General features: G+C 32.2%; 1 protein-coding gene across 8 annotated transcripts in view; it reads left to right on the forward strand.

Annotated features, from left to right (window-relative positions):
- The window catches only part of Trl (Trithorax-like), a 291,079-nt gene that overhangs the window by 257,627 nt on the left and 5,796 nt on the right, over positions 1-27,656 (forward strand). For all 8 annotated transcript variants that reach the window (XM_067790909.1, XM_067790914.1, XM_067790907.1 and 5 more), the window contains exons 3-7: positions 6,710-6,946; positions 7,081-7,300; positions 11,583-11,924; positions 12,007-12,144; positions 17,979-18,535. In XM_067790909.1, coding sequence (XP_067647010.1) covers positions 6,710-6,946; positions 7,081-7,300; positions 11,583-11,924; positions 12,007-12,144; positions 17,979-18,535 — 1,494 coding nt within the window. The remainder of the gene's footprint in view (positions 1-6,709; positions 6,947-7,080; positions 7,301-11,582; positions 11,925-12,006; positions 12,145-17,978; positions 18,536-27,656) is intronic.

The raw sequence follows: 27,656 nt of genomic DNA on the forward strand, positions 1-27,656 counted from the left end.
TTGTTTTATTTTATTGGTATATAAAGAGGTATACAAGAGTGTCGTATTAGTTGTAAACCATACAACTTTAGGATGTTTCCATGGTTTCCTATATACAATTTTACTAGACATAGTAAATGCTTTGCTTTAATTCAAGGAACAAATAAAAATAAAATGTAGTTCATGGTATTATATTTTCGCATTTCTAGAATAAGTGTATGTCGTTCACCAACCTAACGTTGTGAATCTAGTTTTGATCTCAAAGCTTTTAGTTGCAGCATTATGGCAATGAAATGAAATGTATAGCGCAGTTAAGTTTTAGTAAGAAACGGTTCAAAAACTCAGTAGAGCATAAATGAAACTAAGCAATTTTGTTAGTGCTATTTCTATAGATGCTTACTTTTTCTCTTAACGTTTGAACTTTATATCATAGCCTAGATTCAGTAAGTGTGAGTTTGATATCAGGCCTCAGGGGTTAATGGGGTTCTGCTACCACCTACGGGGATAATTTTACACAAAATATTTCTTCCAAAATCAAATCTCTTTTGCATTTGCTTCAAAAGCTGAATATAAAAATAAAATTTTTTAATCGCATTCGTTGTACATTTATAAATTCATCGCCTTCAAGAAATATGCTTGATTTAAGTAAGTGGCAAGTACACTTAATATAAAATAAATTAGTTTCATTCTTTTACTTAGTTTTCAATTCATTAAACTTCACGCTTCATCAGTTGCAATCCCTGTCAAATTTCTTAGCGGCGCACGTGCATATGAAGTACATACTTTTACTTTGACAAAAATCTTTCACTAAGTGTTTAATTTCATTATAATTATAATTATTAAACAAGAGTTTTTTTCATAAGTCGGTTGTTTCATCTACAATTAACACCTAAATTATTTCCTAGGTGAAATGTCGCTGTTCTCGTAAATTTTTATTGACTGAGCAATTTTTTGTGGTGAGAAATCCATTGAATAAATTCAAAATTATATATGCTGCAAATTTTTTGGGCAATATTGTGAATTTTTACCAGAGCGAAAAAGAAAGAAAAGTACCAAAATCGTGGCAACTGCCTAAAAAACCAAAATTGAAGAAAATGGACCAGCGGACCAAATGGGGTTGGAAGGACCATTTTTGGTCCAAATGGACCAAAAGTGGCAACCGTGCCCATGAACAGTATCACAAGAATTATGTTGCTACTCCATACACATAAAGAGTTCCAACTCTCACCATATCAAATATGTATTACATAATATGTACATTAGAGTGCACCTTATAAAACAAAGGAATTTTTCAAGTCTCACTCCTTCAAACGGTAAAAGGAAGATCGAAAATATTTCATGTAAACTTTGGACTCGGTTGGAGATTGTTAAGGGGTGTAGCACAAGGGCAAAAGTTAAGATTCTTCTTAATAGACTCAATAAAATACAAATTATTTTCATAATCAGCTGAGTATAGATCGCAGTATATATTACTTTTATTTTATTCGCCTAACGGAATTGATCGAGCAGTGTCTATCCGTCTGTCTGCGGAACCGACAGCTTCAGAAATTTTTGATCTTATTGAAATTTGGTATGTATACATATTTTTCGGTACGCTGGAGGCGGCCGAGGTTGAAAGGGACCTCGAAAGCCTTAAAACAAGGGGACAAGAGGTAGACGTAGACGACGCGGCGAAGGTGTCGGAGGGTGGCAAAAAGTGTGGTGTTACGAGTAGCACAGCGAAACCTCTAACACCGAAAAGTATCGAAGGTAAAAAAGTAACATGCAAAAGGCGGGCGAGGTTGGAGAGAATCTCGAAAGCTTTGAATCTAGGAGGATGTTGACGTCACAACGAAAGCGGTGGGGTCCAGCGAAGTCCTCATGGCCTTTATATGAAGTGAACGGCTTGTGGACTCAGCACGCGCGTATTTCGCTGAGCAAAAGTAATACTATAGGAGCTGAAGAGTCTTCTTAGAAAGCACATGCTGGGAAAGGTTGCGGAAAGCGAAGCAAGTGGGGACGAGTATACATTTCCCATCGGGATATGAGGGGGAAGAGCTAGCACGCAACACTTACACTTCGATCACGGAGAGATCGAAGATCGAATGCGCGGTGAAAGTTGTTGTTGTTTTTGTAGCGATAAGGTTACTCCCCGAAGGCTTTGGGGAGCGTTATCGATGTGATGGTCCTTTGCCGGATACAGATCCGGTTCCATGAGGAGCTTGGGGTCGTCGGAGCCTCGTCTGTTAGTGAAACAGGATTCGCCACGGATAGTTGAGGTTGAAAATTGGGTTTGGAGAAGATATATATTGCGCTGGCAACCTGAAAAGGTTGCGCTACACAACCCTTTGAATCTGATATTTTAATCGCCTCTTACGACCCGCTGGGGGTGCAACAACAACAATTTTCTATAAGTTTAAATCGCCGGGAGTTGGTGGTATGTTCTCTGCCCTGCTACAAATTTCGAGTGGAGTGCTCGTGGAATGGCTTAAAATAATATGCGACGGGTACGTAGGGCTCTATCATGTACCCCATTCTTGGAAAACTGATCTTGTAGTTTTCCTACCAATGGCGAGAAAGATCAGTCATATGTATCTCAAAGACTATAGCTTAACATCATTTCTAATCAAAACCTTGAGCTGATAGATGAGTATATAAAGTTCAACATGGATGACAAACTGTTTTTTCATCACAACATGCGTGCATATATCAAGGGGCACGCCTGTAGACACGGCACTGCATAGGGTGACTATAAACAGAAAAATCATTGAAATCTAAGGAGTACGCCTTAGGAATCATCTTGGTCATGGCCGGGGCTTTCAATGTTGGGGTGATCACGGATAAATAAAAAAAAAATAAATGTAAGGCGCGATAACCTCCGAAGAGATCTAAGGCCGAGCTTCTCTTCCAATTTGCGTCGTGCTCCTCTTGATTTTCCCTACAAATTGGCCGGACGGGACCTACATGTTTTATGCCGACTCCGAACGGCATCTACAAGGCAGATGAGTTTTCACTGAGAGCTTTTCATAGCAGAAATACACCCGGAGCGCTTGCCACACTGCCGAGGGGCGACCCCGCTTAGAAAAATCTTCTTCTAATTTAAAAACCTTATTTCTAAAATTTTGATGTTGCTTTGCCCGGGGTGCGAACCCAGGGCATACGGTGTGGTAGGCGGAGCACGCTACCATCACACCACGGTGATCACGGATGGTCTTAACTATATTGAAGTATGTACCTTCAGTCCTGACCAGAGGTATCAGCTGCATGCTGAATTATAGGAAGATTACTTCGGAATGTGGGCTGCATGAGGCCACGAAGATGTTTATAAAATTTTGGTCAATTAAATTCTCTTTTTATTTTCGATGATATAAGAAAAAGCTACTATGAGTTTTGTTACTGAAACTATGCAAACCAATTTCAAAAACGTTTTCGAAAAAATTCGAAAACTTGAAATAATTCTACGAAAATTTCTATCATTTTATTTAAAGTCTTATGAATTGTTTTGTGTTCGCAGGTTTTTTTTTATATAGTCGAAAATAAAAAAATAGTTTAATTGACGAAATTTGATTAAAATTGCCGCTTCTATTTTCATGTTCGCTGCTGTATATGTATTTTTCAGATGAAAATTTAACAATTTGTCTGGCTGATTTCACCAGCATTCAAATAGTACTAACACTGATAAGCAAGTTATCCGCCAATAAGTACAAAGAATTTCTCCCTCAAATAACTACTCGAAATACTCGCTTTTCACTGCTTACAGTTTGATTATTTGACGCTGAGATAAATATGCCGATTGTCAGCCAATTTTTTGTTGAGCGTGCTATGTACTCACAGCAGTGGATGACAAGTAGCTGCTGTCGACACACACATCAAAATTATATGTAGCGAGAGGATAGCCACGAGTACGCTTTATCATCCGAATTTCAACGCTTTTGTGTAAATTAAGATTGAATGTAATACGTACGACAGAAAAAATCAAATATGTTACTGTTTTTATAGATTAGTGATAGTGGTTAAGAGTTAAAAAAACCGGTTCTAGCTAAGACATACTAGGACCGGTTCGCGTGCTGATTGTTAACTTTCCAATAGGCACAAAAGACTCGACACGAACTGACTTTCTTTAATCATATCACTGCGATAATTCGGTTCAATATTCGCATTCTTACCCGTCTCAATTATTGTCAGTGTTTTTCTTTCACCATCATCCTCGATTCAAGTGTTTCTTTGTTTGTTTGTTTTGGGATCGTTGGTATTTCGAGATATTGGCTTTTTGGTGATTCAAATATTCTGATTTTCTTGTTGCCTTTGTTGGCTTATTTCGATTTCGGCTCATTGGCGAATCGAAACTTTGGTTTTTTACAATTTGAAAGACTTTCAAAACTTGGTAGCAATTCTCGACTTTCTGGGGTTTTCCAAGCCATCAAGGTCAATTAAAAAAAAACTGGTTTCAAGGAAATACATTTTTTCAAGTTGGTCTCGATCTCAACGCTATATCAACGTCGTTTTTGTTTTTATTGGGTTATAGGTGATGCCAGAATTAGAAATAATGGAGAAAAACCGCAAACAAAATGCCAAAAAAAAAAATCTATACAAAAATAAAAAATAGAATATAAATAAAAAAAGAAAATAAAATAAAAATTAACTAAAATTTTAAATAAAAAAAGAAAGTAAATAGAAAAAAAACTAAAAAGTAAAGAAAGAAAAAAAAACTAAAAAGTAAAAAGTAAAGAAAGAAAAAAAAACTAAAAAGTAAAAAGTAAAGAAAAAAAAAACTAAAAAGTAAAAAAAACAAAAAAAACTAAAATCAAAAAAAAAAACTAAAAAGCAAAAAATAAAATTAAAAAAATCGTGAAAACAAAATAACAAAGGTGAAAAAAATTAATATCTGAAAATAAAAAGAACTAAAAATTTTAATAAAATAAAAAATTGTAATACAAAAAATGAAAGTAAAACATCAAAAAATTAAAATAAATAAAATTTGAAAATGAAAATCAAAATAAAAATAAAATAAAAAAAGAGAAAGAAAAACTAAAAATATGCCAATAAAATGTAAAAAAATATGCAAAAAAAAAAAATGAAAATGAAGAAAAAAATTAAAAATTAATATAAATGAACATAAGCTGGCATCGATCTCAACGCGATATCATCCTCGTTTTTGCTTTTATTTGGTTACAGGTGATTCCACAATTACTAAATAAAAACGAAAAAGAAATTAAACAAAATTGCAATAAAAAATAAAAAAAGGAACTAAAAAGAAAATAATAAAGAAATACAACAAACAAAAAATTAAAAAAATGTTAAAAACTATGAATAAAATTTAAATAAAAAAAAGGAATAAAAATAGTAGAATTTGAAAATCAAGACTGAAAAAGTTAGAAAAAAATTAAAACAAAATATTCAAATAAAAAATAGAACTAAAATAAAAAATGATACATAATATAAAAGTGAAAGTAAAACTATAATGAAAAAAAAATATGCAAACATAAATGAAAATAAAAGAATAAGAATCAAATCAAAATAAAAAATAGAAATGAAATAAAAAATGATACATAATATAAAAGTGAAAGTAAAACCATAATGAAAAGAAAAAATATGCCAACATAAATGAAAATAAAAAAATAAGAATCAACAGAGGAAATTAAAAAAATTAAAAATGTGGAAACAAAAAAATTTAATCAAAGACAAAAAATAAAATATAAAACAATAAAAAAATTAAAATAAAAAAATAGAAATAAAAATCAACAAAGTAAAAAAAAATAAAAAAAGGTGAAAGAAAATAAAAAACGTAAAAAAAAATAGAAAAAGAAAAAACAATAAAAGTAAAGAAAAAAAAAACAAAAAAATAAAACGAATATAAAATCAATAAAAAAATTAAAAAAAGTCAAACAGAAAACTTTTTTTGCACTGGAGAGATAAAGACAAAGTTATTTTTTTCAATACTCGCTTTGTTTTGCTTTTTGGTTCAAGCCATGATGAAATGAATATTCAGGTGTTCTCATCCCGTTGACGTTCTCCCTTATTCTGACAAGTTCGGCATGCATAATTTAGAGGGTTGTCTATCATACAGAACTGCTTTTCAGTTCTACTACGATCGTATTAGATTTTCCTATACGTTTAGAAATATTATAACTATATAAGCCGTTTAGAGTTGTTTAGCCAAAAAGATTAACGTAACTTTGTATTCCCTAACAGAATATAGACAAAATTTTGCAGAAAACTAATTTATTTGAAGAATTTGTACGAAAAATTAGGTAACCCAAATTTATTACTTTTGAAATACACGTAAATACTGGTATTTAGAGCCTGCCGAAAAAGTGAGGTTATGTTGTTGACATCACCTTCATTATTACATCATGGGTTCAAGCAAGAGCCGAACCATTTGGTTCACTAATGTATCTGGTTATCAAGTGTCACTATACATCACTAATGTGCATACATACGCATCCACCAGGAGCATGTGAAAGAGCACTAGTTTGGAAGAAGGTGAGTTAGCTGTGGAAGACGCGGATACACCAACTGCTGCTTATTAAAAGAGCCCATAGTGGGCAATTGGGCAGACATGCTTTACTCTAGGAATTTCATCAACTCGTTTGCCAGCATTTTTTCATGACATTTTCTCTGTTTACGTTTTCCAATTTCCTTTTTTTAGCTTTCACCCTACTCTCATATTCACACATACCTATATACATACATATATGTGTACATATTTTATTCTCTACTTTTGTTTTCCTTCTTTTCTTCTCACAATTAGAATACACCATGCAAGCATCCAGTGGTTATGTTGGCCGGCGTCAATGCGAACGACCTAGAAGCGCTATTGGAGTTTGTTTATCGTGGCGAAGTAAGCGTCGATCATGCACAATTGCCGTCACTATTGCAGGCTGCCCAATGCTTGAATATACAGGGTTTGGCGCCACAAACCGTAACAAAAGATGATTACACTACACATTCGATACAACTACAACACATGATACCACAACAACACCATGTAAGTATATATAATCAACGCTATCACAATCTATGATATTTCGATATCTCTGAGGGGTCGTCTTAAAGCAGAACCACAATATCTTTCGAAATATATGTAAATTTTTTTTAAATTTTAATTTCTTTCTTCTTTAGGACCAAGACCCATTGATTGCCACAATTGCTACCGCCCCACAACAAACCGTACACGCTCACGTCGTCGAGGATATTCATCAAGCTGGACAAATTTTGCAAACCACTACTCATACTAATGCCGCTGGACAACAACAGACTATTATTGCCGAATCGCCTAAAGATGTTATACAACAATTCTTGCCCGCACGCAAGCGTAAGCCACGCGTCAAGAAGATGTCACGTAAGTATAGTTCAGCTTATTTTAAAATAAGCGCAGCGCCCAGTTTGTAGTTAGCTGAAAAAGTCAGAAAGTGCTTTAGATAATTGTGCTCTTTGTAAACCCATTTGCATAACAGGACGGTATATCGGAACAGGAATTTAAAATTTTAGTTTCTCTTTGTGTTGAGAGAGCCTTTAATAACGCTAAACTTGAATTCATCTGGTGGATAGAAATATGATTGGAGTTCACAATATTGTAACGAATTTAGGGAAATTCCGCTTATTCCAAATCTTCTGAACGTTCGAATCACTAAACTGTTGAATAAATAACTCCAATATTCAATAATGCAAAAATGGTCTTTATTAGATTACTTGAAAATACTTCACAATAACACTTCACAACCAATAGCGTGCTTAAATCAAACTGATTGCTGCTTACTCAGCTTTCGCTCCTTTTATACTCTCGGCTGTGTCGTTCGCATACTTCTTGGCGTTTCTTCTTCTAGAATTTGCTACTTAGTTAACAGCTATAAACTTACCAGCTATAAACTACAGATGGACGTTTATAGCTTCTCGCATAGCCATATGCGCGTGTATATGTGAGTCATACTTCCACCGATGATTGCATACTTTTATGAGTATCTCAGATATATGCATGTGTATGTGTGAGACCTACTTTTCTGATAATAGCATACTTTTGTGAGTATCTCTCCCCTGCTGATTTGTTTATGTACATACCAGTGACTGCTTAGTATCGGTTTAGAGATGATAGTATCCCTTAGTGTTGCTAATATTCGTCACAATATTTTGCTTGGAAGGTTGTCGACTTTAGATGAAACAAGTAAGGAGGGCTAAGTTCGGGTGTAACCGAACATTACATACTCAGCTGAGAGCTTTGGAGACAGAATAAGGGAAAAGAACCATGTAGGAAAATGAACCTAGGATAACCCTGGAATGTGTTTGTATGACATGGGTATCAAATGGAAGGTATTAAAGAGTATTTTTTTTCTTTTTTTTTATATACCCAACGGATTAATACCGTCCAATGCCCGCCCGACCGGCGCGAGGGGCGCATCCGCATGACGCACGGATTTTTTTTTGCCGAGTTGTTGATGGGCGGAGATTTGTTAAGCGTCGAGATCTAAAACTGCTCAGCTACAGAATAAAAATCATCAGCTGGGTACTATACATAACAGTTAGAAATTACATAACAGTTAGAAATGATACATATACATACTACATTGTTAAAGAAGTGAACATTTTTGGTTTATTTGATTTTTTTTTAAGGGTTAAGATAGGATAAGACAGTTTTCCTTATGGAAAAAAGTGAATCCGTTATATCAAATGAATTAGAATGAGTGTTAAAATCATGACACAAAACACCGAAAAGGTTCATTGAATTCGAAATTAGTTCTACACTGTCTCAAAAGAAGAAGTTTGTAATGTCTTGACACCCATGATGGGACGTTAAAGTTTACTTCGTTCAAAATAATTGGACTAGAAATCAATCCATTCAGGAGTTAAGCCATAAATATAACGCTCTGCAAGAGTTGGAAGATTGATAAGCTTCAACCGTCTAGTATAAGGGGGGAGATTATATGCAGAGTCCCACTGAAAATTCCTTAAAGAGAAAAGAAGAAATTGCTTTTGTATTGATTCAAGTCTATCTGCATAAACTCGATATTGTGGATTCCAGACTATTGATCCGTATTCTTGTATCGGTCTAACTAAAGTGATGAAAAGAGCTTTAGTTACATAAGGGTCACTAATTTCTTTGGACCAACGTTTCACGAATGAAAGAACACCTCTATCCTTATTGACAGTAGCATTAATATGAAGGTTGAAACTAAGTTTAGCATCTATCGTGACTCCCAAGTCCACAAAATAGTTAACTGATAGAAGACAAAAATTATTAATTACGAAAGAGGCTGCATGCATTTGCATTTATTGAGGTTCAGCGGCATTGAATTTACGTTGCACCAAGTAACTAGGCAGTTTAAATCCGCTTGAAGCAAGGGACATTCTTCGATACACGCACAAGACTTTATAGTGGTACAGATATCATTAATAACTAGCAAGAACAGAATTGGACCAAGGTGACTGCCTTGAGCGACGCCAGAGGGAACAGATCGACCAAAATATGAACCAGGTTGACTCAGAACATCATCTGTCGGGTACCGCTAATTTATTTATATATGTAATACCACGAACAGTATTCCTGCCAAGATTCCAAGGGCTTTTGATTTCGCCCTGCAGAATTTTCTCATTTTCTTCTACTTAATATGGTAGGTGTCACAACCATTTTACAAAGTTTTTTCTAAAGTTATATTTTGCGTCAAAAAACCAATCCAATCACCATTTTTCATATTCGGATTTCACCCATATTTATTACCAAGATAAAATGAATTCAGATAAGTACTTGAACTAAGTTTAGTAAAGATATATAGATTTTTGCTCAAGTTATCGTGTTAACGGCCGAGCGGAAGGGCAGAAGGTCGACTGTGTATAAAAACTGGGCGTGGTTTCAACCGATTTCGCCCATTTTCACAGAAAACAGTTATCGTCATAGAAGCTATGCCGTTACCAAATTTCACAAGGATTAGTAAATTTTTGTTCGACTTATGGTATTTAAAGTATTCTAAATTAAAAGAAAAGGGCGGAGCGACGCCCATTTTGAAATTTTCTTTTATTTTTTTTATTTTGTTGCCCCATATCATTGCTGGAGTTAAATGTTGACATAATTTACTTATGTACTGTAAAGATATTCAACTTTTTGTTAAAATTTTAAAATTACAGCTTGCAAAACTTTTAAATTTGCTTCTTTTTAAAGTGGGCGGTACCACGCCCATTGTCTAAAATTATACAAATTTTCTATTCTGCGTCATTAGGTCAACCCACCTACCAAGTTTCATCGCTTTATCCCTCTTTGGTAATGAATTGTCGCACTTTTTCGGTTTTTCGAAATTTTCGATATCGAAAAAGTGGGCGTGGTTATAGCGTTTTTGTCGTTAGCATGCTGCATATTATTTCAATCCAGTTCCTTTTGCAACAATATCTCAGAAAATTGATATTCTGAAATGGAAAAGTGGTCTTATTCGTATATCTGGTCGGGCTCCTAGTTAGGAAGCTGAAAGCAAATGGAAATAAAAGGATGTGTGAAACACATTACCTAAGGTTGTACTAGAACGGAAGCGGATAACTCTTCACTCTTCTTTTTAGTCCCAAATTTAAATAGGATACCCGGGCTTAGTTCACAGCAAGATCCTGCAAAAAAATTCTTTGTTGGACCGGTATAGTTTATCTAAGCTTATGGCTTCAAGGCAGTAAAGAGCGCTAAAAAACTACAACAGCATCAAAACCACCGATTTTCTTTGAAAGAAGAACCGCCATAAGATTTTCTCTAACTGGGAACAATGGAGAGATCTAAAAGGCTTTCTGAACTACCTACTTTTCGCACGGACTATTATGGTGGCTGTAGGGCTAGTAACAGAAGGTGCTAGTACCAGAGCGTACCGGATTTATAGGGCTGACTACTTCGGTTATACTTACTTGCACCTTCGTAAAGTGCATTCTCGTTACAATAACAACAAAAACCGACGTTTTCGTTAAAGGCGGGGCTAAGCACTGAAAAAAACCGTATACTTATACTATGTTCAAACAGAAAAATAAATTGAGGAAATTTCGATTTGAATTGAGTGCTGTTCATACAACTCGATTTAGCTTACACAATAGTAATTGGATAGCTGGTTGGCTCATCTCTACAGCAAGAATATACCTTTGTTCAGACTGTCAAAATGTGCGTGTTGGTATTAGGCGAATGAAATGGAATGAAAACATAAAACTTTGAAATTTTGTTGTGTTGTAAGAAAATGTGTTCAATGTTTAGGTTAGTGAAATGAAAGACATAAAATCTGCTGATGAGATGCGCCAACCATATAGTTCAGCCATGCGCAACTGACGTTGAAATCTACTCAATAAACACACTATACAAGGTTGCATTTGCAGTTTGAAACAATTTATTACGCAATTTTTTTTAAATTGGCAATTTGTTATTACAATTTATTATATGATAAATTGCGTAATAAATTGCCCAAATAGTATAAATTGCCAATTTGGTGTGTGTTTGAACCTAGTATTACCCGGGCAATCTGACAAAACTACCAAAACCCATGGGCAAAGTTTTTGCTGTTACCAAAAGCACAACAACAAAAGTAGCCGACTAAGCCAATGTCGAAAATATTTAGATTATATTTGATATTTCATTTCAAACCCATTCTAATGAATAACATTTTCTCAACTTACAGCCACTGCACCGAAAATCGCTAAAGTTGATAGTATTGAAACGATTATTACTACACCTGGCACAACCACCACCGTTGTACAACATCAAACTCCACAACAGCAGCAACAACAACAACAGCAACAGCAGCAGCAGCAGCAGATACAGGTACAACAACAAGGCATGGAAAATGGCAATGAACCACAGTTAATAACATCAACACCACACATCAAGAGCGAAATGTCTAAAGTGGAGACAATTGTGACTGTTGACCCAAATATGACACCAATATCGACATTGAACACGAGCGAGGTGAGCGCAGGAAGTACACCAGCCAGCGGAACTAAACCCAAACGCCCTAAGAGTGGTAAGTTGAATGCACTACATTGCACTTATTCAATATTTTTGTTTACATTATAATATTTGTACAAATACTTTTTTTTTTTAAGAATCTCGTTCTCGCTCACAATCGGAACAACCGGCCACTTGTCCCATTTGCTATGCAGTCATTAGACAGTCACGTAATTTGCGTCGTCATTTGGAATTGAGACATTTCGCTAAACCTGGCGTTAAAAAGGAAAAGAAAAGTAAGTCAGCAAACGAAGCGGTGGAATTGAAACTAGAAACAACGTTGACAGAGGCAGGTAGTGTTGTTGTTGCGGCGGCAAATGAAAGTGACTTAGCAATGACAGCAGATGTTAGTTTCCAAACTGTTGATGATTGTAATGACTCTACAGGCGTTGCAATGCCGAACAACGCAACTGCACAAATCATTGTTACACCAACCATTAACCCTGTAGATGTTGCAACAGCAGTCAATCATATGCCAAAGCAAGAGCCTACGACAGATATAGTTATAAGAAATGGCAATAATATGACGAATGTACAAAATGTTATACAATTTGTTAGCGAGGATGTTTTTGGGTCTTAAGCCTAAATTAAAAAAAATAAAAAAAATAAAAAAAATAATTGGGGCGCACATTCGTATGTATATGTATGTACAGTTGCTTATATGCAGTTTTCATTTCCAGAAAGAATTTGTCATCAAAATAATGTAATTTAATTTGCATTACCATCAAATTATTAATTGCTTTAAAAATTTAAGGAACAAATTTGCATTAATAATTAAACTTATGTGCATTACTAAAAAAATAATACATTTTATTTTACTAGTAATGATATTAAAGTTACATTACCAGCTAACAAAATGTATAAAAATGCCAAAAACATGAATTTTTACAGATACTAAGATTCTTTATTTCATTACAATAAAAAAAAATAGCTGTAAATTTTATAATAGTAATGCAATTGATATTGCATTAGCAGTTAAAAAAATATTGCAAATTCCCTGAAATTAATTTTTACAGATAGATATGCACATAAACTTTATTCGCATTTCCAAAAAAAGTACTAAAAACTTCATAGGAATGCAATTAGTTTTAGATTATCAGTTAACAAAATTGTATATACAATATCCAGCAAATTGATTTCTTACTGGTACTGTGATATGACACTTTACCATAAATAAATATTTAACAGAAATTTGTTTACTAGTAATGCAAATAATGTTATATTACCAGGTAGAAAATATGTAAAAAAAATTCAGGAAAAATGTATTGTTACTGGTACTGAAAATTAATTTGCATTACCAAAAACATAAAAACAGTTAATTTTTACCAGTAATGCAATAATGATGTAACTGATGATGTAAAATAAATAAAATGGCTTAAAAATGAACCTGAACTCAATCTGAAATTTGATTTGTATAAGCAGTACATATTATAATTGTAATGCAATTAATGTAACATTACAGTTAATAAAATGTATCAAAATGGCTTGAACATACATTTTTACAAATGCATACTGTGGTTGGGTTTGTCTTAAAAAAAAAAAGAAGTTACTTTTAACCTAGTAATGCAATTGATGTTACATTACCAGTTAACAGAATAAAGAAAAATTCAATAAAAATAAACTTCTAAAGATACTGAAATTTAATTTGCATTTACAAAAATTCTGAGCAGTAAATTTTTTATTAGTACTGCAATTATATTTACATTACTAGTTCAGAAAATATATGAAAAATATAGGCAAAATACATTTTTACATATCCTAAATTTGATTTGCGAATATTTTACATTTGCCTTATCATTTTTTATTCGGATTTACAAAAAAAAAACCAATAAGTTTTACTTATAATTGAATTTTATTTGTAGTGATAAAATTTTACTTGTAATGCAATTTGAATTTCAGTACAGTATTTTTTTATAAAGCAAAATAATCATACCCTCTAAAATGTATTTCAACTGTCTTCGCAGTGAAACTTAATTTTTTACTAGTAATGCAAATCGAATAACATTATCAGTAAGATTTTCTACTATATTATGCATGCTCTACATACGTATTTGGGAGATTTGGTGACCTAAGTTACTTAAAGAAATGGGTTTGTTAAAAAATATAATATTATTCTTTTTATGAATCAAGCATTCCGCATGCTAGTAAATACGTTAAGATTACCCCATTATTGTACAAAAATGATTCCTTACATTTTTACAGACTTATATACTGCAACAAAATGTGCAGTAGAATAGCAAAAACTTGATCAAAATATGTATTCGATTTAGCAGTTAGTATAAGTTTTAACGCTTTAAACATTTTATGCAAATGTCATTTTAAATATACATATACAGTATTTTCCACAATATGAAATAAAAGCAATAAAAAGTTCAATCTATAGCTTTCAATGCCTAAACTAATAAATGCGAATGAAATTTATTAAATAATTATATTTTAATTACTTATAATTGTTTTTTTATATGTAAGACTTTTGCTTTATAATTATAAATTATTTTTGTTTAAATTTTATATAAAAGGCAACATCTTTTAAAATACAAAACAAATTTTGAATAAAATGTTTGATAAAAAAACAAACCTAAACGCCTTGATTTTATTTCATTTTTTGAAATTTTGTTTGAATTGAATTCTGTAGTTAGACATTTTCAGTTATTTTTTTCAATGTTGCTCTCGAAGAAATGTGCGTTTTGGACTTTTTATTATTTATTATCTTATAAAGAAAATACTTGCATTTTTTGTTGAATGTTTAAAGCGATGCTAATTTAAATTATAACCAAGAAACCTAATTCACTACTGCTAGATAGGCACACAAACTTTTGTATCACAATGTTTTAGTATATTCTCTTGCATACCGTTAGTTGGTTCGAAGATAGCCCTATTTCGGCTGCATGTTCTAATTTCCTTTGAAAAACGCTGTTGGCATTGCGGGAAAGATTATAAAACCTTTGAAAAACTTTTTTCTCGAGTACTCCAATCCCATTCTTTTGACATCTAGGTCTGATGAAGGCCTTATAGAGCGTGAACAGACTTCACTTCACAGTGCAAAGCAGCACTTAATGGCAAGAGTGATGTTGAATTTCTAGGTTAGACACTGTTTTTGCTGTTTACTCTACTTTTCCCACCAAACCAACGCTGCATGTTTGCCAGTTTTGACTGACTGCAAAAACACTTCCTAAAATGCCGTTAGTGGTATTGTAAGATGCGTTTCGAACTTTGTATAAACAATACAGTATCAAGAGGTATTTTGCGTAAAAAATGTAGCAAACACGGAATTTGCGTTTCGTCGAAACGTATGCCCCTATTGCCGTTTACAACTCAACTTAGTTGGGTTGTAATTAAAACAACTCAGCTTTAAGACAACTCAACTCCTGTTTGGTATTACGAATTACAACTTATTTCAGTTGAAGTTGAATTGAGTTGCCAACTTCAGAACGTAATGATTTGACAGATAAATGAACAGCTGATCAATTTGTTGCGGAAATTTAAGCATTTGCAAAAGTGATTTTGTTATTAAAAGTTATATGAAATCTATTTTACAATGGCAAAAATTTTGGTGATTGACATCTCGCGAATACGGAAAACATTTGCGTGATCATTCCAATCCCCTGGAACTACCAAGCACCAATTAAGAAAATGTTTAAGTGACCAATGATGAGCTTCTAATGAAGTTATTTTGCAGATTTGAAAGGAAGCATTTTGCTCATTACTAAACACAATTAAGGACCATTTCCGCAAACGCGTTCGAGGGAAGGCTGTACCCCTATTTTAAAATTATGTGCCACACTCCGATTCTTTATAAATAAAAAAAAAAAATAAATGTAAGGCGCGATAACCTCCGAAGAGTTCTAAGGCCGAGCTTCTCTTCCAATTTGCGTCGTGCTCCTCTTGATTTTCCCTACAAATTGGCCGGACGGGACCTACATGTTTTATGCCGACTCCGAACGGCATCTGCAAGGCAGATGAGTTTTCACTGAGAGCTTTTCATGGCAGAAATACACTAGGAGCGCTTGCTAGTCACTGCCGAGGGGCGACCCCGCTTAGAAAAATTTTCTTCTAATTGAAAAACCTTATTTCTAAAATTTTGATGTTGCTTTGCCCGGGAGTTGAACCCAGGGCATACGGTGTGATAGGCGGAGCACGCTACCATCACACCACTGTGGCCGCCGATTCCTTGCTGCTATCAAAAATGCTATGGAAAGGATTTTGGTGTTGGGCTGGACAACATCTACAGTTAATAAAGAGGTTTTAGATATTGAGGAGCATATTTGTGCGAATTGGATTAAAACCCAAACAGCAAAAATTGTATTTTACTCTAAAACAGGATTCCCAGGAGTAGTGATTAGTATCAATGGGACTCACGTTCGCATAATTTCACCTATTTTGGCTGCACCCAAACTGCGGCCAGCCTCGTCCAACTTCGGAATGTCGCTCCATAAAGTTAAAAAGTTATTCAATGTGATCCTTCGTTTAAGGATAATGTGTACGAAACACAAGGCTGTAAACGGCAATGCCACAAAAAGTTGTTAGACTAGACAACTCAACCGACATTTTTTTGACAGGTTGAGTTGTAATCTGTAATACCAAACTGCGAAATTTCAACTCAACCAGAGTTGAGTTGTAAACGGTAATAGGGGCATTAATGTATGGCTGTTTCACCAGTGACATTGCTGACAGTACTTCATCTTGCACTCTTTCACCACAAGACCCATTTTTCGCCTCGATTAGTTTGGGTAGATCTTACATAGAGGCTTGTTAAGGCCAATGCTATAAACATCATCGGCATATACCAGCAATTGTACGCTTTTATAATAGATATGGTCTTATGCTAGAATTATCTTCTCCAGCATCATGGTTGAATAAATTGCAGGATAGGTAGCCACTTAGTCTGAAAGCTCGGATTTTAATTGGCTCTATCCTTGTCGATTCGAGCGGAGTTGAACTTGCAAGCGTAGCCTTCTAATATTCCCTCTTTTTGCAGAGATTTGATTTTCAGTATATCTTATCTTTATAGAGATTTATATGCACTGGTTATGGGGTTCCTTCGAGCTCTAAAAACTTGTAAAGGCAAGAAACAATTGGTTAATGCAATGAAAAATCCTTGATATCACTCAAAAGTTGGTGGAACAATTTTGTTTTCGTTTAAATCGATAATAAATGTTTTACCAATGACTATATCCTTGTTGTTGTGGTTGTTGTAACGATAAGGCCAATCTCCGAAAGTTTTGGGGAGTGTTATCGATGTTGATGGTCCTTTGTCGGATGCAGATCCGGTACGTTCCGGTAACAAGTACCATTAAGATACTAGCCTGACCATCTCGGGAGCGATTAATTATGACCTCATGAAACTTTCTAGGCCACACCGCCCTCCCACCGCTAGATCATTGAGGAAATTAGTGTCGCCAGAGCCTCGGCTGATAAAGAAACAGGATTCGCCACGTGTAGGTGAGGTTCACAATTGGGTTGTAGAAGCTATAAATTTTGCTGGCAACCCATTGAGTCAATTTGGTATTTTGGTCGCCTCTTACGACAGGCATTCCTGCCGCGAGTATATAATAAGCCCCCTAACCCGCTGGGGGTATAATTGTATCCTCTTGTTACGTGATTAATTAAAAAAAAATCGAAAGTCTCCAATTTTTGGAGAGTTTTCCAAACTTCATAAAAGGGGAGGTAGGCATACCTACCGCATTATCCGACGGTTGCTTGTATTCTTAGGAAACTTGTTGAATTTTTATGTTAATTATACTACTGAAACCCAAGAGTTCAAAATTTTACTTTTTATTAAGAATTTTGAAAGTCTCCAATTTTTTGTAGACTTTTTAACCTTTAAGAAAATGGTCGTGTCATAGGTTTTCTAAGTTCATAATACTGTTAATTGATTATGTTATCACTTTTTTCGCCATTATCTCTACTAATTGACAATAACTAAACTAGAATAAAGATTGTCGCCTATGACTGTCATCGCTGCTTGCCTCTGTTCTCAACAAAACAAAAAATATGTGCCAAATCAACTAAATTTTTTGAAAGCTAAAATTTATGTGCATTACTTATTCTAACTCACTCTCAATTACAGATACCGCAACCAAAAAGGTAGTGGTTACAAATACCAGCGGAGCCCCCGGTACTAGCAACGCAGCAGGCCCATCAACGATCACGGCAATTAGCACTATACCACAAGTGCAATCGGTACAATCCCTACATACCATACATACGGTACAAGTGAAAAAGGATCCGGATGCACAACAACAACAAGGTCAACAAACAATACAAGTCACAACGTCAGGTGGAGGTGGTGGTACGCAACAACAAGTGCAGCAACAACAACAAGTTCAACAGCAAGTGCAACAACAAGTTCAAGTTCAAGTGCAACAGGCAACCGCACAACAACAACAACAGGCGCAGCAACAACAACAACAAATACAACATCATCAAATTATCGATCAGTCGGGTAATATAACAACAACCACCACGACCACACAACCAGGTGGGCAACAAGTACAACAACAGCAACAACAACCTACTGGTGGACAAATTGTTACACAAACTGAAAATACAGATGGTACAACATCGTTATCAATTGCGCAAGTGCAAACGTTGCAAGGCCATCAAATATTGGGCAATATAAATCAGGTGAATATGAATGAATTTCAAACGCATCCACAATTGTAAAATCGTTGATGATGAAACACATATGAAATAGGAGAAGTTTGAGGTGGAAGAATTAGAGAATAAATTATTGAGAAAATAGAAATATGTATGTATAAATAAAGCAAGTGCCACCTAGCACTACCTGTAGCCAAATACAAACGCAGTAGCCAAAAACAAATTAAACAGATAAAAAAAACTAGACTTGAGGAAAATAGTAGTTGAAGGTTATTATGTAAAGGTGTTATGTAGTAAATGCGATATGCTCTTGTTTTGCTCTGTTCTTGCTTTTGTTTGATAATTTCAAATAATAATTTTGAAACTCTCCCATTTTAGCAGATCGAAAGCTCGTAAAAGAACTTATTGTAACTCGTATAATATGATTGTGCGCTGTAAAAAAGCAGAACTTTGTAAACTTTAAAGTTGGAGACTTGCAATAAAAAAATTCGAAACTCTCCAATTTTAAATTCTTTTGTAAACTGATTAAAAACCAATGCAAAATGATTGCCATAACAAAAACGTAAATGGTTTTTCTAATAAAAACGTATGTGCTGAATTGCGAAAGTTTTGAGTGTTCTATTTTTGGAGACTTACGATATTTTGGTAAAACTGTTTACTTATTACCTAAAAAAAATTAATTCAAAATTAGAAGTATTGAAAAAAAATCGAATTTTTGAAAATTTCCGTGCAATATGACTGCTGGCCTAACAACATAACGTTAATTCCGAATTCCGGAAAAATGAAATCTGCTATTTTTGGAAACTCAACAAATTTTAGCAAAACGTTATTGTTTATATAGTATCCACTCTTTGTGTAAAATTATAAGACAAAAAATATAAAATGTAGGTTTTCTTTTTTGAAAAAATTTTCTAAATAGAAAAATTAAAATAACTTCGAATTTGGAAAATTTTTGAAAGTTTTCTCTATTCGGAAGCTTGGAATATACAAATGCAAAACATTTAAATTTTAGAACAGGAGGGATGTAGATGTTGATGATTTCTAAGTTTACATCGCCTGACCGGGCAGATATGCCATGACGTTCTAGGACACTGTCCCTGCGGCCGATGTCGGGATCGAATGGAATATATTGCACTGAGTGGTGTATGATAAACGCGAGACCGCCTCCATTTCCGCTCTCTCGATCTTTTCTGTGGACGTTATACACAGAGCAGATCTCGCTGTGAGTTTGGCCTCTTGAATCACAGCAATGGGGATGTTATGCCGCTTCATGAAATCAACTATCTCCGTGATCTTCCCAGTTAACCCATTACAGTTTAACTGCAGAATTCTGAAGTGCAACGGGGGACACGTCGTCACTCTAGGCGTAAGTGACGTGTGACTACGCCTGAGTTGAGGGAGGCCAGGACGCAATTACTGTTGTGGCCCTGGGACTGGACGTCCCTGGGCAGTGTTGCCAGAAACTGATTAAAAATGTGTATTATAAACAAATTGTAAATGCCGAATTTCGAAAAATTTTGGAAGTCTCCTATTTTTTGGAGTCTTCTGAAATTTCAGTATAAAGTTATTGTTTATGTATTATGAAGATTTTGTGCGCAATTATAAGTTGAAAAAACAAAATACCGAAACTCTCCAATCGTCAAAAACCTCGAATCTTAAGGAAATCGCTTTAGAAATGCAAAGCAAAACAAGAATTCAGGGTAAGATATTAAATTTGTCCATTTTCGGTACTTCCACGAGAGCAAAAAAGAACACTTTTGTTAGCAAAAAGTAGCGCAAACTCGTTTCCAATTGATTTAAACTTTAAAGTGGCTTCAGCATAACCTTACATAATAGCTTTTACTGTTTTATAAGATAAAAATATAAATACAGACACGCACCCAAAAACATTTTTAACCAAACACTAACAGAATCCAAAAAACAGTAGATACCCAGATTTGCTTAATTCATCAATTTAAAAATTGCGTTATATTTTTTATTTGAGTTGATATGCGCTTCCTAACGCTGCTGCAAATTCTGCAACTTTTTTCTTTTCATTTAAAAATTCGTAAAATAAAATAATATTATATTTAAACTAAGCAGTGTACAAGTTTGCAAATATCGGAAAAACGTATCACCGACAATCTAACGTGTGTAAAAAAATTAATTCCTGGGAAACGTTTAGAGACCTAATTTTATTGTTTCGCATTTGCTATACCAGAATTTCAAAAGAAAAAGGCAGAACACAATCTTTTTTCTGCCTAAAATGCTAATCTTGTTATCGAAGGAAGATTTTCCTTACACTTCGACTCTCGAAAAAATAATCTCAAATATTTTTCAAAATTGAAAATTTTTTACAAAATTTGCGTATGAAGCTGGTGGTAAAATTTTACGCGTAAATTTTTATTTCGGCTTGTTATTGCATACTTCAAAATAAAAGAAAAAGAGTTTTAAGATAAATGTTAAATGAAAACAATTCGGAAAAAATAAAAAAAAAGCTTAATTTTAATAAACTAAACCTAGGAATGCTATTTATTTGCACTTCACTATACTCTCGCTGCCTTAATTACATACATACATATATTTTCTATGCGTGCATTGATAACGTTTTTTTATTTTTTATTGTAATTTTATGCTACGAACTCACTATACTTGAAAAAAGCTCTTAGTTATTAAAAAAAAATTATTTGCCTTAATTAACCCTTAAGTTTAATTACTAAGCTTATCAAATTTAATTGATATGTTTTTTTTTAATAATTAGGTACTAGGGTGGAGCGACAGAAAAGTTTTTTTTTAGTTTGCGGATAGAAATTTTAGCTTATAAAAATTTCTCTGTTTAGAAACCCCATTTGAAAATTTTTTTATTTAATAATCTCGCAGTATGCATTCCTGAAAATAGTAAAAAAAAATTATTTGAAAAAAATTTTTTTTTTTTAACTTTAAAAAGTTTTGAGTACATTTAAAATTTTTTATATTTTAAATATGATTTTCAAATAGAAATAAAAAAATTTAAAAAACATCGAAAAACTGATATAGTAACGAAAAAAAAAAACTAATTATAAAACTTTGATACACAATCTTCTGGAAGATTTTTCTATTGTAGAAATCCGTACTTCATCTGGAAACAAGACATTTTGACTTAAAACATTTTCTTAGTAATTTTTTCAAGCTTTTCTATATTATTATACTAAAATTTTAAAGAACTAACAATTTAAAAAAAAAATGTTTAATATTGTTTTTGAACTTCTTGCTTTGAAACTTTAAGTGTAAAACGTTTAACTATAACCAATTCATATTTGTTTAAAGGAATATTACTATTTTTTTAACTGTTTACCATTTCTTTAATTAAAATTTTCAACAAAATTTTGTTCACAAAAATCTTGTTTTTTTTTTCAAAAAAAAAATATGCACGTTCACATTTTATTACTTCTAGAATTTGTTCCTAGCAAAATTTTTTCAACATTTCGGTTTTTTTCCAAATTTCGAATTTTATTTTTTTAAACTTATTTTTCAAAGTAACAAATTTCACCCGCCAGCCAAAGATAATATTTTCTGTCGCTCCGCTCTCATACATTACACACATATAAACATACATGCATACAAATAAACACACGTATATATGGACAGAATTAGAAAAAAGGTCATATGGTTGTAAGTAGTTTTAAGATGGTATTCGGTACTATGCAGATTATTTTACTTGAAAACTATTATTTCCTAATTCAAAAAGATTATTAAATTTAAAAAAGAAAAGTGCGCACAGACTCGGCAATTCTGTTAAGCTTTCATATGCAGCTGTTTGTGTGTGCGCAGGTAGAGGTTATACATTTTTTCCTGTCTGTATATTCTTACCCTATGCACTAGGGTGGGTCGAAACCTTCTTGAGTTTGGTAAAAAAAAAAAATTATAAAAATTTTCAAATATTTTCTTGAAGAAGTCAAAAATTTTTAGAAGATGAATTGGCATCAAGGCTAAATAATAAAAATAATGCTTCACTACTTTCTTGGAGTATTGGGAAAAATAATTGCGACCCATCCTACTACTTTCCAAATATATACATATTTACTATTTATATTAGTTTATATATAAAATTAATTTAAGTTTGCTATTTATTTCAACACTCGTACTGTTGCTTACTTAAAGTTTACTTATTATTCTTAAAATAATATTTTTTTTTTTTATATTAGCACATTATTTTTGTTATATACTTAAGAAAAGGTTTAGTACACAACATAACTTTGTTAGGTATTTTAAAAAAGAAAAAAGAAAAGAGCGCTTGTAATTAAAGTTTGTTTTTATATATTATATTTCATTTTGTTGAATTTAATTTAAATACGCATACATACAGACAAAAAATACAAAAAAATTTCATTATTGCATCTACAAAGAAATTTAATCTAAAAAATGTGTAAAATGTGTGCACTCAAATCGAGCTGTTACTGAGGAAGAAAGCAATGCGTTTCTATACCTACAATTTTAAAACATAACCTAATTTTTTGTATGTAAACATAACCTGTCTTGTCTAACCTTAAAATTGTTAATTTTTAGAACTTTGCACCTGATATCCTTAAATATTTCGAAAAATATCATAAACTGCAATTAAAATTGTTAATTATTAATTGAAACAAATTTTTTAATTCAATTTTAAGAATATTTTTTTTCGAAACTGAACGGTACATTTTTTTTTGTAAATATGCTAATCCCATTTTCAGGTGATTTCAAATTAAAAATACTTTCAGCAATTTGTTTAAATAAGCTGGTAAATTACCATAAGTTAAACATTTTCAGCACAACACATTTTAAGGTTATGTTTACTATGTTTTCTAACCTCAAAAAGTTAATATTTTCGAAATTTTCTATTCAAAGCATGCAATTCTTGAAACCTTATTGAAAAAAAAAACTCACACTCGCTTGCTTATCTTTTTGCATAAATTTTGCACAGTTTAAAAAAATACACCCTTTCGTATACAAGCCTACGTTTGTCATTTTCTAACTTAACCTTAAAAAATTGACTTAGTTATACGGTTGTAATTTTTATTTCCATTTTCCCTATTTGGTTAGCATAATTTGAACTATAAATACAATAAAAATTGATTAAAAAAATACTAAATTTTTGTTTAATTTATATTCTTTGTACCCCGTATCCCACTACGTCTCTCACTCCAAACAATGCTAATCTACTTTTATGTGCATTTGGGTCTACATTCATTTTGTTACACTCCAACTAATTGTTTGTATTTATGTATGTACTTTTGGATTAAAATTATGTCTATGAATTACTAATTTTTCGATTTCCTAAATTTATCATAGTTTTTCTACGGCCTGGGTTTTTTCTTAAGTTTTGGTTTTTTTACATTTAGTATGAATGTCTGTATGTAGGTGTGACTGTATGAAAGTAAATACATATGTAGGTTAATTTGTTTTGCCAACCGATTGTTTGTTGAATGCATAATTTGTTTGGCTGTTATGTACCCTATGTATATGTATGTGCAATGTTTATGTGTTTATATGTATGCACGTATGCACGTAAATATGTATATTTAAATGATTTTGAATGATCGTACGTACTTAAGTTTGTTCAGAATAATTTTCAACTTCCTTGTTTTATTTTGTGCTTAAATTTTTGTCTAGATATATGTACATATGTGTACAACGTGTGCACGAGGGCTGCACTATGCAATGACGTGTCAAACAAAAATCATCCTAAGAAATATACCCAAATTCATATATAGAATTTACACACATATCTTAAAATATTTTTCTCATACAAATCTAAATTCAAAATCGTGAATAACTACATTTTTTCTTAATTCGAAAAATGTATTAGAAATTCAATTTTCACAAGCTCGAAAAATACTTGAAAATAAAATTTTTATTTCAAATTGTGTATTGTAAAACCCAAAATTCATTTTTGTAGCCTATTAAATTTTAGTCTAAGAAAATGCAATTTTTATCTAGTTTGAAATCGGCCTTTATTAAAATTTTTTTTTCGCAAGATTAAAATTTTTTTCATGCGAAATAAAGAAAAAAAGAAATAAAAGAGATATAGCAAAGAAAGTAAAAAAAAAAAATACAAAAAGAAATAAGAAAACCAAAAAAATCAGGCGGGGGTAATAAAAAAATTATAAAAAAATAATAAAAAAATAATAAAAAAATAATAAAAAAAAATAAAAAAATAATAAAATAAATAATAAAAAAATAATAAAAATTTAATAAAAAACAATAAAAAAATAAAATAATAAAAAACAATAATAAAAAAATAATAAAAAAATGAAAAAATAAAAGAGAAATTGAAAAACATTAGAATAAAAATAAAAAAACAAAAATATTAAAACTAAAAAAAAATAAACAATAAATAGGAAAAATGAGAAATAAAAAATAAATAAATAATAAAAATAACAGAACGAAACAAAATAAAAAAAAACAGAAAAAGGAAAAAAGAAATAAATGAAAATAAAAGATAAAAAATAAAAAACAAAACATTTGAAATTGAAAAATATATACAATAAAAAATAAAAATAAATATAAGAAATACTAAAAAAATCAATTAGAATAAATTAAATAGATAAAATAATCAAAAAAGAAATAAAAATAAAAGCAAATCAAAAATTACAAAAAAAAAAAAAAAAAAACAAAAAAAAAAACAAATAAAAAAAACGAATAAAAAAAACAAAGAAATGGAAAATAATATATGATAAAAAAATAAAAAACGGAAAACAAAATTAAAAAGTAAACAATACATGTAATAAAAAAAAAAAAATATTAAAAAAATAAAAAAACCATTCAAGGTTCGAATCGAGCACAAGGCCAGAACAATAAAGTAATTGACAATAAACAAAAATCCAGCATTATCAGTGATTTGCACCAGATGGCGCAACACTGATTAAATATAGTTGGTAACAAGTAAGAACGGGACTGTCTTCGGCTGTGCCGAAGACTTCATACCTTTCATGAATGGGGCTGAACAATAATCTTATCCCGTTCGTAATCTCCGAATAATCGGCTGTATAAGATAAGAAATATATAGTGAACAGATCTACATACCTTAACGATTTTTAAGATAAATATAAAATAAAAAACAGGTAGGTACTTTGTGTGAGGATGCAAAGTTTCAGGTTTTTTGTGGTCTGCGTGTAAAAACTATGACTACGAATCACGTATTTCAACAATATATGACGTAAACGTAACTATTTGGTGAAATTTGATGAATTTTGAAGCTTGTAGCCGTAAAAAGGGGGCAAAAATTAGAGTTTATATGGGGTATATAATATATATACCACCGATCTCTGATTTTTTCAGACAATAATATATGCTATATACGTAAGGATATGGTGAAATTTGAAGCGTCTAGCTGTTAAAATGGGGAAGAAATTGCGCAAAGTTTCTTATCTGAACAATCGGTTGTATGAGATATATACTATATATACCACCGGTATCTATGATTTTCTCAGACAACAATATATGCTATACACGCAAGCATTTAGTGAAATTTGAACATATCTAAACGATTTTTAAGATAAATATAAAATAAAAATAGGTAGGTAATCTGTGTGAGGATGCAAAGCTTCACGTTTTTTGTGGTCTGTATGTAAAAAATATGACTACGAATCACGTATTTCAAAAATATATGACGTAGACGTAACTATTTGATGAAATTTGATGAATTTTGAAGCTTCTAGCCGTAAAAAAGGGGCAAAAATGACAGTTTATATGAAGTATATAATATATATACCACCGATCTCAATGATTTTTTCAGACATCAGTATATGCTATTCACGTAAGCATTTGGTGAAATTTGAAGCTTCTAGCTGTTAAAATGGGGCCGAAATCGTAAAAAAATATATATATACTATATATATATACTATATATACCATCATATATATATTATATATATCACCGATCTCTATGATTTTTTGACACAAGAATACATACTATATACGTAAGCAATCGGTGAAATTTGAATCTTATAGCTGTTAAAATGGGGTAGAAATTGCGAAAAGTTTCTTATCTGAACAATCGGTTGTATGAGATATATACTATATATACAACCGATCTCTATGATTTTTTCAGACAACAATATATGCTATATACGTAAGCAATCAGTGAAATTTGAAGCTTATAGCTGTTAAAATGGGGTAGAAATTGCGAAAAGTTTCTTATCTGAACAATCGGTTGTATGAGATATATACACTATATACAAACGATCTCTATGATTTTTTCAGACAACAATATATGCTATATACGTAAGCAATTGGTGAAATTTGAAGCTTATAGCTGTTAAAATGGGGCAGAAATTGCGAAAAGTTTCTTATCTGAACAATCGGTTGTATGAGATATATACTATATATACAACCGATCTCTATGATTTTTTCAGACAACAATATATGCTATATACGTAAGTATTCGGTGAAACTTGAAGCTTCTAGCTGTTAAAATGGGGCTAAAATTTGCGAAAATATATATATATATATATATATATATATACTATATATATATATATATATATATATACTATATATATATATACTATATATACCACCGATCTTTATGATTTTTTCAGACAACAATATATGCTATATACGTAAGCATTCGTTGAAATTTGGAGCCTCTAGCTCTTAAAATAGGACAGTAACTACGAAAAGTTCCTTATCTGAACAATCGGTTGTGGGGGATATATACTATATATACGACCGATCTCATCAATTTTTTCAGGCAAAAATATGTGCAATATACGAAAGTATATGGTGCAGTTTGAAGCTTCAATCCGTTGGGTAAGATATTACAAAAATCCTCTTTTTCTGAAAAATCGGTTGTATGGAGGATATATGCTATAGTGGTCCGATCCGGTCGGTTCCGACAAATGTCTAATCGGACACCCAAATACACCCGCTCACCAAATTTTATCAAGATATCTCAAAAATTGAGGGACTAGTTTGCATACAAACAGACAGACGGACAGACGGACAGACGGACATGGCTAAATCAACTCAGCTCTTCAACCTGATTATTTCGGTATACTTAATGGTGGGTCTATCTATTTTCCTTTAAGGACTTACAATTTTCGGTTTCGTGACGAAATTAATATACCATTTCATTTTCATGAAAGGTATAAAAAGGAATAGAAGTAGCAAATTTGCCAGTCAAACAAACCACCGCTGTATAGCTAAATGG

Source organism: Eurosta solidaginis, chromosome 5 (assembly GCF_040869045.1).
Source record: "Eurosta solidaginis isolate ZX-2024a chromosome 5, ASM4086904v1, whole genome shotgun sequence".
Classification (NCBI taxonomy): domain Eukaryota; kingdom Metazoa; phylum Arthropoda; class Insecta; order Diptera; family Tephritidae; genus Eurosta; species Eurosta solidaginis.